General features: G+C 51.1%; 1 protein-coding gene across 1 annotated transcript in view; it reads left to right on the top strand.

Moving 5' to 3' along the window:
• Positions 1–12,156, top strand: part of UTP6 (UTP6 small subunit processome component) — a 357,262-nt gene that overhangs the window by 286,658 nt on the left and 58,448 nt on the right. The window contains exon 15 of the mRNA XM_085617191.1: positions 3,040–3,120. Coding sequence (XP_085473317.1) covers positions 3,040–3,120 — 81 coding nt within the window. The remainder of the gene's footprint in view (positions 1–3,039; positions 3,121–12,156) is intronic.

Genomic DNA, 12,156 nt, shown 5'->3' with positions numbered 1-12,156 from the left:
AGTGGGGACAACCAGACATAGACCTGTTCGCCACTCCCGAAAACACAAAATGCCCAACCTTCGCCGCCAGGTTTCCACACCCACAGTCGAAGGGCAATGCCCTATGGATGAACTGGTCAGGCAGATTTGCGTACGCCTTTCCGCCTCTCCCACTAGTTCCATTTGTGGTACGCAAACTGAAACAACAGTCACTAACACTAATACTAGTGGCTCCCACTTGGGCACGTCAACCGTGGTTCACCACACTTCTGGAACTATCTTTAGTTCCACATCAAAAGCTACGCCTCTCCCCGGATCTGTTAACCCAGAACCATGGAGAAATCAGACACCCAGATCCTCAAACACTGAATCTAGCGATCTGGCTCCTGAGGTCCTAGAGTTCGGTTACCTCAATCTCCCTCCAGACTGTATGAATATCATAAAAGAAGCCAGACGCCCTACTACTAGAGCGTGTTATGCCGCTAAATGGAAACGATTTGCCATCTACTGCGCTAATAATGACATACATCCATTGGATGCTTCCATCCAAAACATCATTTGCTATCTACTACACTTGCAAAGATGCAATCTAGCGTATTCCTCTATACGTTTACACCTAGCAGCCTTGGCAGCCTACTTGCAAAATAGGCAACACCTGTCCCTTTTTAAGGTACCAGCCATCAAAGCGTTTATGGAAGGTCTCAAAAGAATTCTTCCCCCAAGATTGCCACCTGCACCAGTGTGGAATCTCAATGTGGTTCTAACAAGACTCATGGGTCCCCCATTTGAACCTATGCACAAATGTGAATTGCAATTCCTAACATGGAAGGTAGCTTTCCTTATCGCAATCACTTCCCTGCGCAGAGTAAGTGAAATACAAGCCCTTACACTTGAGGAACCTTTCTTACAACTACACCGTAACAAAGTGGTTCTTAGGACAAACCCTAAATTTCTTCCAAAAGTGATTTCCCCTTTCCACCTTAACCAATCAGTAGAACTACCGGTCTTTTTTCCAAATCCAGACTCGGTAGCTGAAAGGGCCCTACATACCTTAGATGTCAAAAGAGCCTTGCTTTATTACATCGACAGGACAAAACCTTTTCGAAAGACAAAACAACTCTTTGTTGCTTTCGCGCCACCACACAAAGGCAACCCGATCTCCAAATCAGGAATAGCCCGGTGGATAGTTAAATGCATCCAAATATGCTACCTCAAGGCTAAACGTACACTTACAGTTCCCCCTAGGGCGCACTCCACGCGTAAAATAGGGGCTTCTATGGCCTTCTTAGGCAATATTCCCTTAGAAGACATTTGCAAGGCAGCCACATGGTCTACCACGCATACCTTCACTAAACACTATTGTGTTGACGTGCAGGCCAAACAACAGGCCTCCGTGGGCCAGGCTGTCCTAAAAACTTTATTTCAAGCTGCTGCAACGGATACAGGCGACCACCGCTAAGGGGAGCACTGCTGTATAATCTATCCTCAGTGTGTGATCTGCAGCTCATATGCCTCGAACGGAATATGCTACTTACCAGTATGCATCTGTTCTTGGCATGTAGAGCTGCAGAGTCACACACGCCCGCCCGCCTCCCCGGGACCTGTATCTGTTCCAGCATCCGTCTTACTTAGACATTACACATGGACATCCTTTCTTTCTTTTCTATATACTCCATCTTTTCCCATCATGGCGAAAAACAATCTGCCGATGGAGTGGATGCCCATGCGCACTGTTGTCCATGGGAGGAGTCACCAACCTCGTGACCAAAGGCTTCTTCCGAAGACAACAACAACCTGCAATCATCCGAGCCCAACACCAGATGGCGATCTTATCCTCAGTGTGTGACTCTGCAGCTCTACATGCCAAGAACAGATGCATACTGGTAAGTAGCATATTCCTTTCAGGAGAGCTATCAGTTTGTATGAGATGCTCCCCACTATTTGACACCTCGCACCTACATTTGTATTATGAAAAGCGAGCCCCTCTAATTTTGCCGGAGCGCAGTACCCCTGTTTACTCAGTAGACATAGTACGGTCTGTAACCTTTACCAGCTGAGGATGGTAAAGGCAGTACTTAAAATTGTGAAACTGGATTCGCTCGCCATGGTGTGGAGAACCATTTAAGTTTCTACTGAAACTACATAGATGGCATTCACACATGATCGTTTGACTGAACATTTTAATGCCCTAAGGAAGGATTCGTTTGAGACTCCTTTACATTTAGATCATGCTAAAATATTTTTGTAATTCAAGAAAAGAAAATCAAGGCTCTGTCACTGGTCTCATTGATCATTAAGTGGTTCCCCAAGTCTATAAAAAACACTCACCTGTTCTTCAGATACCCCTATTACATTGGTAGAAAAGCACTCTAAACACAGAAAGCAACAGAAAAAATGCTTCACTAACATTTTCACTTTGTAGATGTAATGAAACTTTGTTGCCATTGTTCCTGATTCAAACTGAAGAAAGACCCCTAGCTGAAGGTGACTTCAAAAAAGGGCACTGGCTTAAAGCGTTTCTCTGCTCACTTGGACAACTTTTGACACTGTACCAGAGAAAAACTAGGTTTTCAAACTCACTCAATCGAGATTGAACATCGTTATAAAATATCAGAGCAGAAAGTGGGGTTGCACTGAGCACCAAAAATACATCTTACAAACACGGTTGTTATTTCTACTTTGCTACTCCGTTGCTCATGACACACAAGATAATGAAATATACTTCTATTACCACCACAGAGTGATGGACGTCATTGTGTCTCTAACATTTCAACGCACAGCCATCATTTTTAGTGATTTATTTTATTCATGAAAATGTCAAGTTTATTTTTGTACTCTTGTCCCAGGAATAAAAGTTTACATTATAGAACAATAAGTAGTTAACAGTTTTTATGTATGTATGTTGTATTTTTACATTCCAGTTTTTGTATGATAGGATGTTTTTGTCTACTTTATTTGCAACAAAATATTTTTCAATTGAGCTCTGCTTTTTAGTCTGCGGTGCCAAATGGTACATGGCGGGCAATATTCAAATGTTTCTTATTCTCTTTTACCTTATAGGATAGCTTGCCCTTGTGGAGTTTATGGGTGCAGTGGAGTGAAGAGACAGAAAGTCCGGATGCCACTGAAGCAGTATTTCAGGTATTGTCTACCCCTGCATACAAAGGTGACCAGAAGTAAATATGGCTTCATGTGACTGCATGCACTGCATTTTCCTGCTAAAATTGTATCTGTGAAGAGAAACATAGATGTTTTCCAGTAATGGATTTTCTTTACATTGCCATGCTGTTTAAAATTGCATGTATGACCGGACGATCACAAACTCTTATAGCTTGTATAGCATGTTATAGCATGTTATTGCAGTTATTCTGCTTCTTTTCTACAGAGAGTCTTTTACTTTCAGAGGAGGTGCCGGTCAAGTGTGAGAATGGGCAGTGATTTTTCTGTGGTACATAAACTGTGTTTATCTTTGGCTCTTCTATTCTTATCCAAGGACTCTTGCCAAGAGTCTATGCATCAGGATGAACTATGGCAGAGTTGCACATAGCTTGTAGTGTGAAGCCATGCTTTGTATTTAAGGACTGAGAGGCTATTTTGATTGAAGTTCGCCATCAGAGGAGCAAGCATTGGCAAAGCCAATAGGTCTTTCCTATGCAAGAGCTATTGGCTTTGTTAAATGTGTTTTAGCCATATTATGCTCCATCATGGCTGCTGTTCAGCATGGCTAAAAGTTAGTAGTGTCGTACGGAGTGTCGTGCGGAGCAGATTGTCGTGTCATCGTGCGGAATGTCGGGTCGTGTTATGCGGAGTGTTGGGTCGTGTTATGCGGAGTGTCAGGTCGTGTTATGCGGAGTGTCGGGTCGTGTTGTGCGGAGTGTCGGGTCGTGTTGTGCGGAGTGTCGGGTCGTGTTGTGCGGAGTGTCGGGTCATGTTGTGCGGAGTGTCGGGTCGTGTCTTGCGGAGTGTCGGGTCATGTCGTGCGGAGTGTCGGGTCGTGCGGAGTGTCGGGTCGTGCGGAGTGTCGGGTCGTGTCGTGCGGAGTGTCGGGTCGTGTCGTGCGGAGTGTCGGGTCGTGTCGTGCGGAGTGTTGGGTCGTGTCGTGCGGAGTGTCGGGTCGTGTCGTGCCGAGTGTCGGGTCGTGTCGTGCCGAGTGTCGGGTCGTGTCGTGCCGAGTGTCGGGTCGTGTCGTGCAGAGTGTCGGGTCGTGTCGTGCAGAGTGTCGGGTCGTGTCGTGCCGAGTGTCGGGTCGTGTCGTGCCGAGTGTCGTGTCGTGCCGAGTGTCGGGTCGTGTCGTGCCGAGTGTCGGGTCGTGTCGTGCCGAGTGTCGGGTCGTGTCGTGCCGAGTGTCGGGTCGTGTCGTGCCGAGTGTCGGGTCGTGTCGTGCCGAGTGTCGGGTCGTGTCGTGCCGAGTGTCGGGTCGTGCCGAGTGTCGGGTCGTGTCGTGCCGAGTGTCGGGTCGTGTCGTGCCGAGTGTCGGGTCGTGCCGAGTGTCGGGTCGTGTCGTGCCGAGTGTCGGGTCGTGTCGTGCCGAGTGTCGGGTCGTGTCGTGCCAAGGGTCGTGTCGTGCCGAGGGTCGTGCCGAGGGTCGTGTCGTGCCGAGTGTCGGGTCGTGTCGTGCCGAGTGTCGGGTCGTGTCGTGCCGAGTGTCGGGTCGTGTCGTGCCGAGTGTCGGGTCGTGTCGTGCCGAGTGTCGGGTCGTGTCGTGCCGAGTGTCGGGTCGTGTCGTGCCGAGTGTCGGGTCGTGTCGTGCCGAGTGTCGGGTCGTGTCGTGCCGAGTGTCGGGTCGTGTCGTGCCGAGTGTCGGGTCGTGTCGTGCCGAGTGTCGGGTCGTGTCGTGCCGAGTGTCGTGTCGTGCCGAGTGTCGGGTCGTGTCGTGCCGAGTGTCGGGTCGTGTCGTGCCGAGTGTCGGGTCGTGTCGTGCCGAGTGTCGGGTCGTGTCGTGCCGAGTGTCGGGTCGTGTCGTGCCGAGTGTCGGGTCGTGTCGTGCCGAGTGTCGGGTCGTGTCGTGCCGAGTGTCGGGTCGTGTCGTGCCGAGTGTCGGGTCGTGTCGTGCCGAGTGTCGGGTCGTGTCGTGCCGAGTGTCGGGTCGTGTCGTGCCGAGTGTCGGGTCGTGTCGTGCCGAGGGTCGGGTCGTGTCGTGCCGAGGGTCGTGTCGTGCCGAGTGTCGGGTCGTGTCGTGCCGAGTGTCGGGTCGTGTCGTGCCGAGTGTCGGGTCGTGTCGTGCCGAGTGTCGGGTCGTGTCGTGCCGAGTGTCGGGTCGTGTCGTGCCGAGTGTCGGGTCGTGTCGTGCCGAGTGTCGGGTCGTGTCGTGCCGAGTGTCGGGTCGTGTCGTGCCGAGTGTCGGGTCGTGTCGTGCCGAGTGTCGGGTCGTGTCGTGCCGAGTGTCGGGTCGTGTCGTGCCGAGTGTCGGGTCGTGTCGTGCCGAGTGTCGGGTCGTGTCGTGCCGAGTGTCGGGTCGTGTCGTGCCGAGGGTCGGGTCGTGTCGTGCCGAGGGTCGTGTCGTGCCGAGTGTCGGGTCGTGTCGTGCCGAGTGTCGGGTCGTGTCGTGCCGAGTGTCGGGTCGTGTCGTGCCGAGTGTCGGGTCGTGTCGTGCCGAGTGTCGGGTCGTGTCGTGCCGAGTGTCGGGTCGTGTCGAGTGTCGGGTCGTGTCGTGCCGAGTGTCGGGTCGTGTCGTGCCGAGTGTCGGGTCGTGTCGTGCCGAGTGTCTGGTCGTGTCGTGCCGAGTGTCGGGTCGTGTCGTGCCGAGTGTCGGGTCGTGTCGTGCCGAGTGTCGGGTCGTGTCGTGCCGAGTGTCGGGTCGTGCCGAGTGTCGGGTCGTGTCGTGCCGAGTGTCGGGTCGTGTCGTGCCGAGTGTCGGGTCGTGTCGTGCCGAGTGTCGGGTCGTGTCGTGCCGAGTGTCGGGTCGTGTCGTGCCGAGTGTCGGGTCGTGTCGTGCCGAGTGTCGGGTCGTGTCGTGCCGAGTGTCGGGTCGTGTCGTGCCGAGTGTCGGGTCGTGTCGTGCCGAGGGTCGGGTCGTGTCGTGCCGAGGGTCGGGTCGTGTCGTGCCGAGGGTCGTGTCGTGCCGAGTGTCGGGTCGTGTCGTGCCGAGTGTCGGGTCGTGTCGTGCCGAGTGTCGGGTCGTGTCATGCCGAGTGTCGGGTCGTGTCGTGCCGAGTGTCGGGTCGTGTCGTGCCGAGTGTCGGGTCGTGCCGAGTGTCGGGTCGTGTCGTGCCGAGTGTCGGGTCGTGTCGTGCCGAGTGACGGGTCGTGTCGTGCCGAGTGTCTGGTCGTGTCGTGCCGAGTGTCTGGTCGTGTCGTGCCGAGTGTCTGGTCGTGTAGTGCCGAGTGTCTGGTCGTGTCGTGCCGAGTGTCTGGTCGTGTCGTGCCGAGTGTCTGGTCGTGTCGTGCCGTGCGGAGCGTTGTGTCGTGCCGTGCGGAGCGTCGTGCTGTGTCGTGCAGAGTGTTGTGTTGTGCTGTGCTGAGCTTCGTGTCGTGCGGAGCGTCGTGTTGTGCTGTGCTGAGCTTCGTGTCGTGCGGAGCGTCGTGTTGTGCTGTGCTGAGCTTCGTGTCGTGCGGAGCGTCGTGTTGTGCTGTGCTGAGCTTCGTGTCGTGCGGAGCGTCGTGTTGTGCTGTGCTGAGCTTCGTGTCGTGCGGAGCGTCGTGTTGTGCTGTGCTGAGCTTCGTGTCGTGCGGAGCGTCGTGTTGTGCTGTGCTGAGCTTCGTGTCGTGCGGAGCGTCGTGTTGTGCTGTGCTGAGCTTCGTGTCATAGAGGGTAGTGGTGTAGAATGGAGTAGAGTGCAGTGTCCGAGAGTGGGATAGAGTAGAGTGTCGTGGGATAGAGTGGCCTAAAGTGAAGTGACAGACTGGAGAAGAGTGAAGTAAAGTATTGTTTAGTGGAGGGGCGTAGAGGAGAGTGGATTAAAGTGTCATAGAATAGAGAGGCTTAGAGTGGTGTAAAGTGTCGTAGAGTGGAGGAGCGTAGACTGAAGTTGAGTGGACTGGCATAGAGTGGAGTATGAATGTATGGTGTGGTAGCAGGCTGTCATTACAGACAACACATTTTCAATTGAAATGATCATTACATTTGCAAATACATACAGTTTTACTGATTAAACTATACAGCACACAAACGATAATGTGTTGAAATGTCATCACCTAGAGTATTGACTGGTTTTGATCATATTAAAATTTTTGTTTCCACCACACTTCAGATTTACAAAAAAAAGTGCTTTATTAGTTGGGCTTTTTAAATGTGGTTGTGTGCTAGAAAAAAGTATCCATTCACCTCCCCAGATTGTCACATAAATCATATTACTCTGAAGTCCTAGAAAGGAAAGTAAACCTCAAGCTCCATCGGAGGACAGTGTTAGACATTTGACCTCTGTCTTTGAATGCACAGCAAATGTAACTAGATAAGAACAAAATATAAAGGCCCGTTTTCAGAAAGTGACTACTGTAACAAGCGGGTAACCCAAATAACCCTCCAGCATCTGGGTAAGTAAACAGAATTATGTACAAGTGATGCCTAGGGACTGTAGGAGAGTAGGGTCTGCTTTCTATGTTCACCCCCACTTTTTGCTTTTGCTTTACTGGTTTTCGACTTAGATGTGGCTGTGGGCCTGCTAATCAGACCCACAGCCCTGCTGTTCTCTCTCTAAATTAATACTATGTACTTTAGGTGCATAACCCATTTGGATAGGATCACCTTATTGGCCCCTGTACAGTGTACCCTAGGTACCCAGGGCATAGGTGTACCCTAGGCCTACCAGGGGCTGCAGCATGTATTATGCCACCCCTGGCCTGGCCTTCCATTTTGACACAACTGGCTGATCACTCAGCTGGGGCAAGGTCGTGTAATCACCCCTTGCTTAGGTGTAGTATTCCTATACCTAACTTACATATAGACACATGTGTACCTATCAGTCACTCCTATGGCAGGCCTTGACAATCCTGGAGGCAGAGTGCTTGGTAACATGTGAGATGGTGCTCTAGCATGAGCTGAGCCTGTCTGCAGCTTTCGGAACCTTGTCCTTATAGCTGTTCTATGATATAGCCTACCATATACTCTTAAAGTGCCTTATAATCTTAGACGGTTATGGTAACTATGGTTTGGCTTTATCGAAACATGTCGTGTAAGGTGTCTAACACTGTGGAATAATACCCCCATGCCATTTCTGGACATGAGAATATTATCCCCCCCTTCTAGAGGGAAAGACATGTTAAAATCATACTTCAACTGTTAGCCTCTGACCAAAGCCTCAGCATCACAAAATGGATGCTGCTGCCACGACACAAGTCTGACCTCCTGCAGCTGGGAGTGATCCCAGCCAGGGAGGCCTGGACAATAGGTTTCCTGCTTGGGGAGGTGCTAGCACCTCCCCAGACAGCCTTTAGTGTATTGGGGCAGGGTGGGCTGAAAGGAATGAGACATGCCTGGGGCACACAAGGTGTTCCTTGCATAGTCCAGTTCAAACCGGCGCTGGGGCACTCCAGCCCCAGCTCTGGCGCGAAACTGGACAAAGGGAAGTGGGTGTAACCACCCCCTCCCAGGTCCCACCCATAAGGCGTGACCTAGCAGGTATCCCAGCCCCCCAGATTAGTATAAGAGTGGGAGTTGGGCCTCAAGACTTTAGATAATCCTGAACCTGCAAAACTGAACAGAAACTCTGGACCTTCGACATTCGACGAAAGAAGAAGACTGAAGAATCTCCCTTGTAGCCAAGGAGTGGCTACCCTGTGCAAACAGGCACCATCAAGAGACTACCCTTTGCTTTGCCCACGTTCTACGAGGAACCGACTGCAGAGCCTGACCAGAGCCTTGACTTCCAGACTTCTCCGACCCTGATCCACATCCACAGCAAAGCTGAGATCCGTGGAGGCGACGAGCGACGTGGGACCGGCTACCTGGAAAAAGTGGCTAGTAACTTAAAGCGCAGCTTCTGAGGTACCCTCGAAGTTGTGCACCGGGGATTGAGAAGCCCCAACCCCAAGCACCATCTGCACCGAATATCGGCCCCCCACACTCCACGAGTCCTGCGTGGGGCCCTTCAGCATTTTCCTGCTTGCCGCGTCTGTCCGGTTGCTTGCCCGCTGGCTAGTGGCCTTTGTGACGACGCACCCTGAAATCTTCTGCGCTGGTTTGGCTCCTCGAGACTGGCTCCCGCTTCTCTGCAAAGAAGAAGCACCCCAGACCTTCCTGGTCTGCACCAGAAGCAAGTCCTCCGTTCTTCGTGGGTTCCGCTTGCCAAGGCTTGGTGAGTCCTAGTCCAACTTCGACGCCGCCGACAGCAAGAGCCTTCGTGGGACAGCTCGCCTCCTGGTCCTGGTCGTCCTCGGCGCTTCCTGGTCCTCCTGGCTGCAGCGACAAGCTTCACCTTCACCTGCAATCTTCACGACATCGCCTGGTTCCTTCCTGGTTCCACGTGGTCACTGGCTAGTGACCTTGACTCTGTCCCTTCTGCTTGCAGGTTTCCTCTCTTCTTGATCCCAGCCTTGGGATCCACCGGACACTCTTCACTGACTGCCTGTCAGCATCTTTCTTCAGGCATCCATAGGAGTCGACGACGAAAACGACGCATCTTCACCCCTATGCACCCGCAGCCTGTGGGCTAGGTAACTTGGGTACTCCGGTGCTCCTCAGGATAGTGACTATCCTAGTGTCTAGTTTTCAAGTCTCAACTTCCTAGCTACTCCGGAAGTGTCCTAAATCTACCATTTTCTAAACTGTACTATTGCTATTGACTTTTACGCCTTACGCGTGAGTGTTTCCACTCTGCACACGAATCCCGTGGGCCTCCCACTTCCTAACCTTTGGTAGTATAGTGTAGCCCCAGCGATTCCCTAGGCCTATCCTATTTCCGTGACAGTGGTCCTTATACCACTTACTTAGTATATGGTTTGCGTGGCCCCTAGGGCCTAACTGTATTACTTACCTGTGTGACTTAATGTATGCTTAAATAAGACTGTGTTGTACTTACCTCTAATCTCATAAAGAGTGCTGAGGGTTTGACTAGAATAAATACACTTTATTTTATATATATATCTGTTGTGGTGTCCTTTCATTTGGTATTCAAGGGATTATATATGGTATCACAGCTGGCTTCACATGCCATTCAGAGTTTAGCCTAAGACTGCTCTTGTCCATGCTACCACTAGGATAGCTGGTCTATAAGGTTGACTTTACAACCAATCACCATAAGGGTATTTGGACTGATATAAGGTGTACACTAGAACTAGTGACATCATACATCAGGCCAACTTCTCACAGGGACAAATATCCAAACTCTACAGTAAGATGAAGAAATACTTGAATTGTTCCTTCCTATCAATTTTATTCTCTAGAAAAATCTGCGTCTTATTTCAATCATGGTCAAAAGGCAATTCAAACAATAAATTTTGTTCAAATTTCAATGTGTGTGTACATATACAATCCTCTATTCTTATATACACTTACAAAACAAACAATATTTACACTTAATCAAAACATATATCTACTCCTCCTCATTGCCCTATTAGTCAATAAGGATGCTTTCAATTTCTTTTTAAAGAACAAGCATTCCTTTTGTATGAGGATCACCCTTTAAGGAAGTACTAGGAGGTCTGTTACTCCAACCTCAACCTTTTGACAGTACCTTCCACATATTTAACATTGCTTCAAATTCAGATGGGTCTCTTCAATTTATAGGTTGACGCGTTTCAGTCCTAATGGTATCGGGCCTCATCAGGACTAGGGCAATTCAGCATAATTTTCTCAAACGTCCTAAAGAAATTAAATTAAATATATTTGTTGTCATTCCCCGTCCTCTATGCAGAAAGGATTACGCTCCATAAAGTTTGAAGACGCCGCGGTAATTTAAATTAAACTAAATTTAAATTTGAAGCAATGTTAAATATGTGGAAAGTACTGTCAAAAGGTTGAGGTTGGAGTAACAGACCTCCTAGTACTTCCTTAAAGGGTGATCGCCGGGGGGACCTCCTCGTGGTGTTTTTCCACTAGAGCTCGGGCCGTGTTCAGCGGGTGCAGAGTGGGCTGGATTCGTGGTCTCTGGCTGGCACCAGAAGCTGCAGTTTAAACCCGTCCGGTGTTCATGGGAGAAACAGTCTGGGAAGTGAAGGCAGGCAGGTCCTCTGGGGTTTGTGAGGTTGCTAGCTGCTGGACACGCCAGGATTTTGCAAGAGCAGGTTCGAGGGGAGACAGGCTTATAGGGCTGGGGCCAAGTCAGTGGGCGTCGTCCTCTTGTTAGCTATGCATGGCTCTTCGTCCGCCTTCTTTTCTTCTTGTAGGTAGGCTGGATCTGAGGAAGAAAAGTTCAGGGCGCCCCCTAAATACTAAATTTCCCTTCCCTGGGGTGGGCACACCCCCTATTCTGCCACTCTCCAGTGGGAGGGGGGCAGGAGCCTGTCCCTTGTTGGCTGAGTCCCCCCCATCCTCAAGATGGCGGGGACTCAAGGTTGTACTTCACTTCTCCTCCCCCACCTGAGGGGTGGAGTTGGCAGAGGTGGGCACACCTCTTTTCCTTACTTGTTTTTCTCGCCGGTTCTCCCGCCCAAAGTGGGAGGTAGAACCAGTGGGGACCAGTTGCTGAAAGCAGTAAATGGTCTGGAGAGGCTCACAAAGGCGGCATGCATTCGTGAACCCTGCCCATCCTGGGGGAGGAGGCTTGGCACCTCGTCCCAGGATGTGCATTGTTTCAGGCCCCCGAGAGCAGCAAGCTCTCGACCCAGGGGTCCAGAAATATGTCTGGTTGTGGCAGCCTAAGCAGCCACTCAGTCAGGTCACTAGGAGTTGGTCGTGTTTCAGTGGGCAACTCTGTAGCCATTATGGTGCTGTGGAGTTCGTAATGACAGACTCCCAGCACCATATACTCTCAATGGCAGCACTGCACTTTCAGGGCCCAGGAATGGACTTGGGCACTGTAGGGGTACAGGGCTCATGCACCTGTACCCTCACCACTGTCATAGGGCACCCAGCTAGAGGGGTGACTGATGTAGGCCAGGGCAGTCGTTTGTGGGCATGGCACACCGGGATGTGTGCCATGTCCACTTTTCACTTCGTTCTGCACCAAGACACGCAGCCTGCAAAGGCATTATGTGGGTGTCAGGGTACAGGGCCTCTAAGGGTGGCACAATGTGTGCTGCAGCCCTTAGAGGTCTTCTTTGGTCACAGTGCCCTGGGTGCCTCTGGTACCATTTACCAGG

Source organism: Triturus cristatus, chromosome 7 (assembly GCF_964204655.1).
Source record: "Triturus cristatus chromosome 7, aTriCri1.1, whole genome shotgun sequence".
NCBI lineage: Eukaryota > Metazoa > Chordata > Amphibia > Caudata > Salamandridae > Triturus > Triturus cristatus.
Note: the sequence above shows the minus strand (reverse complement) of the source record. Positions and strands in the feature narration are given on the sequence as shown.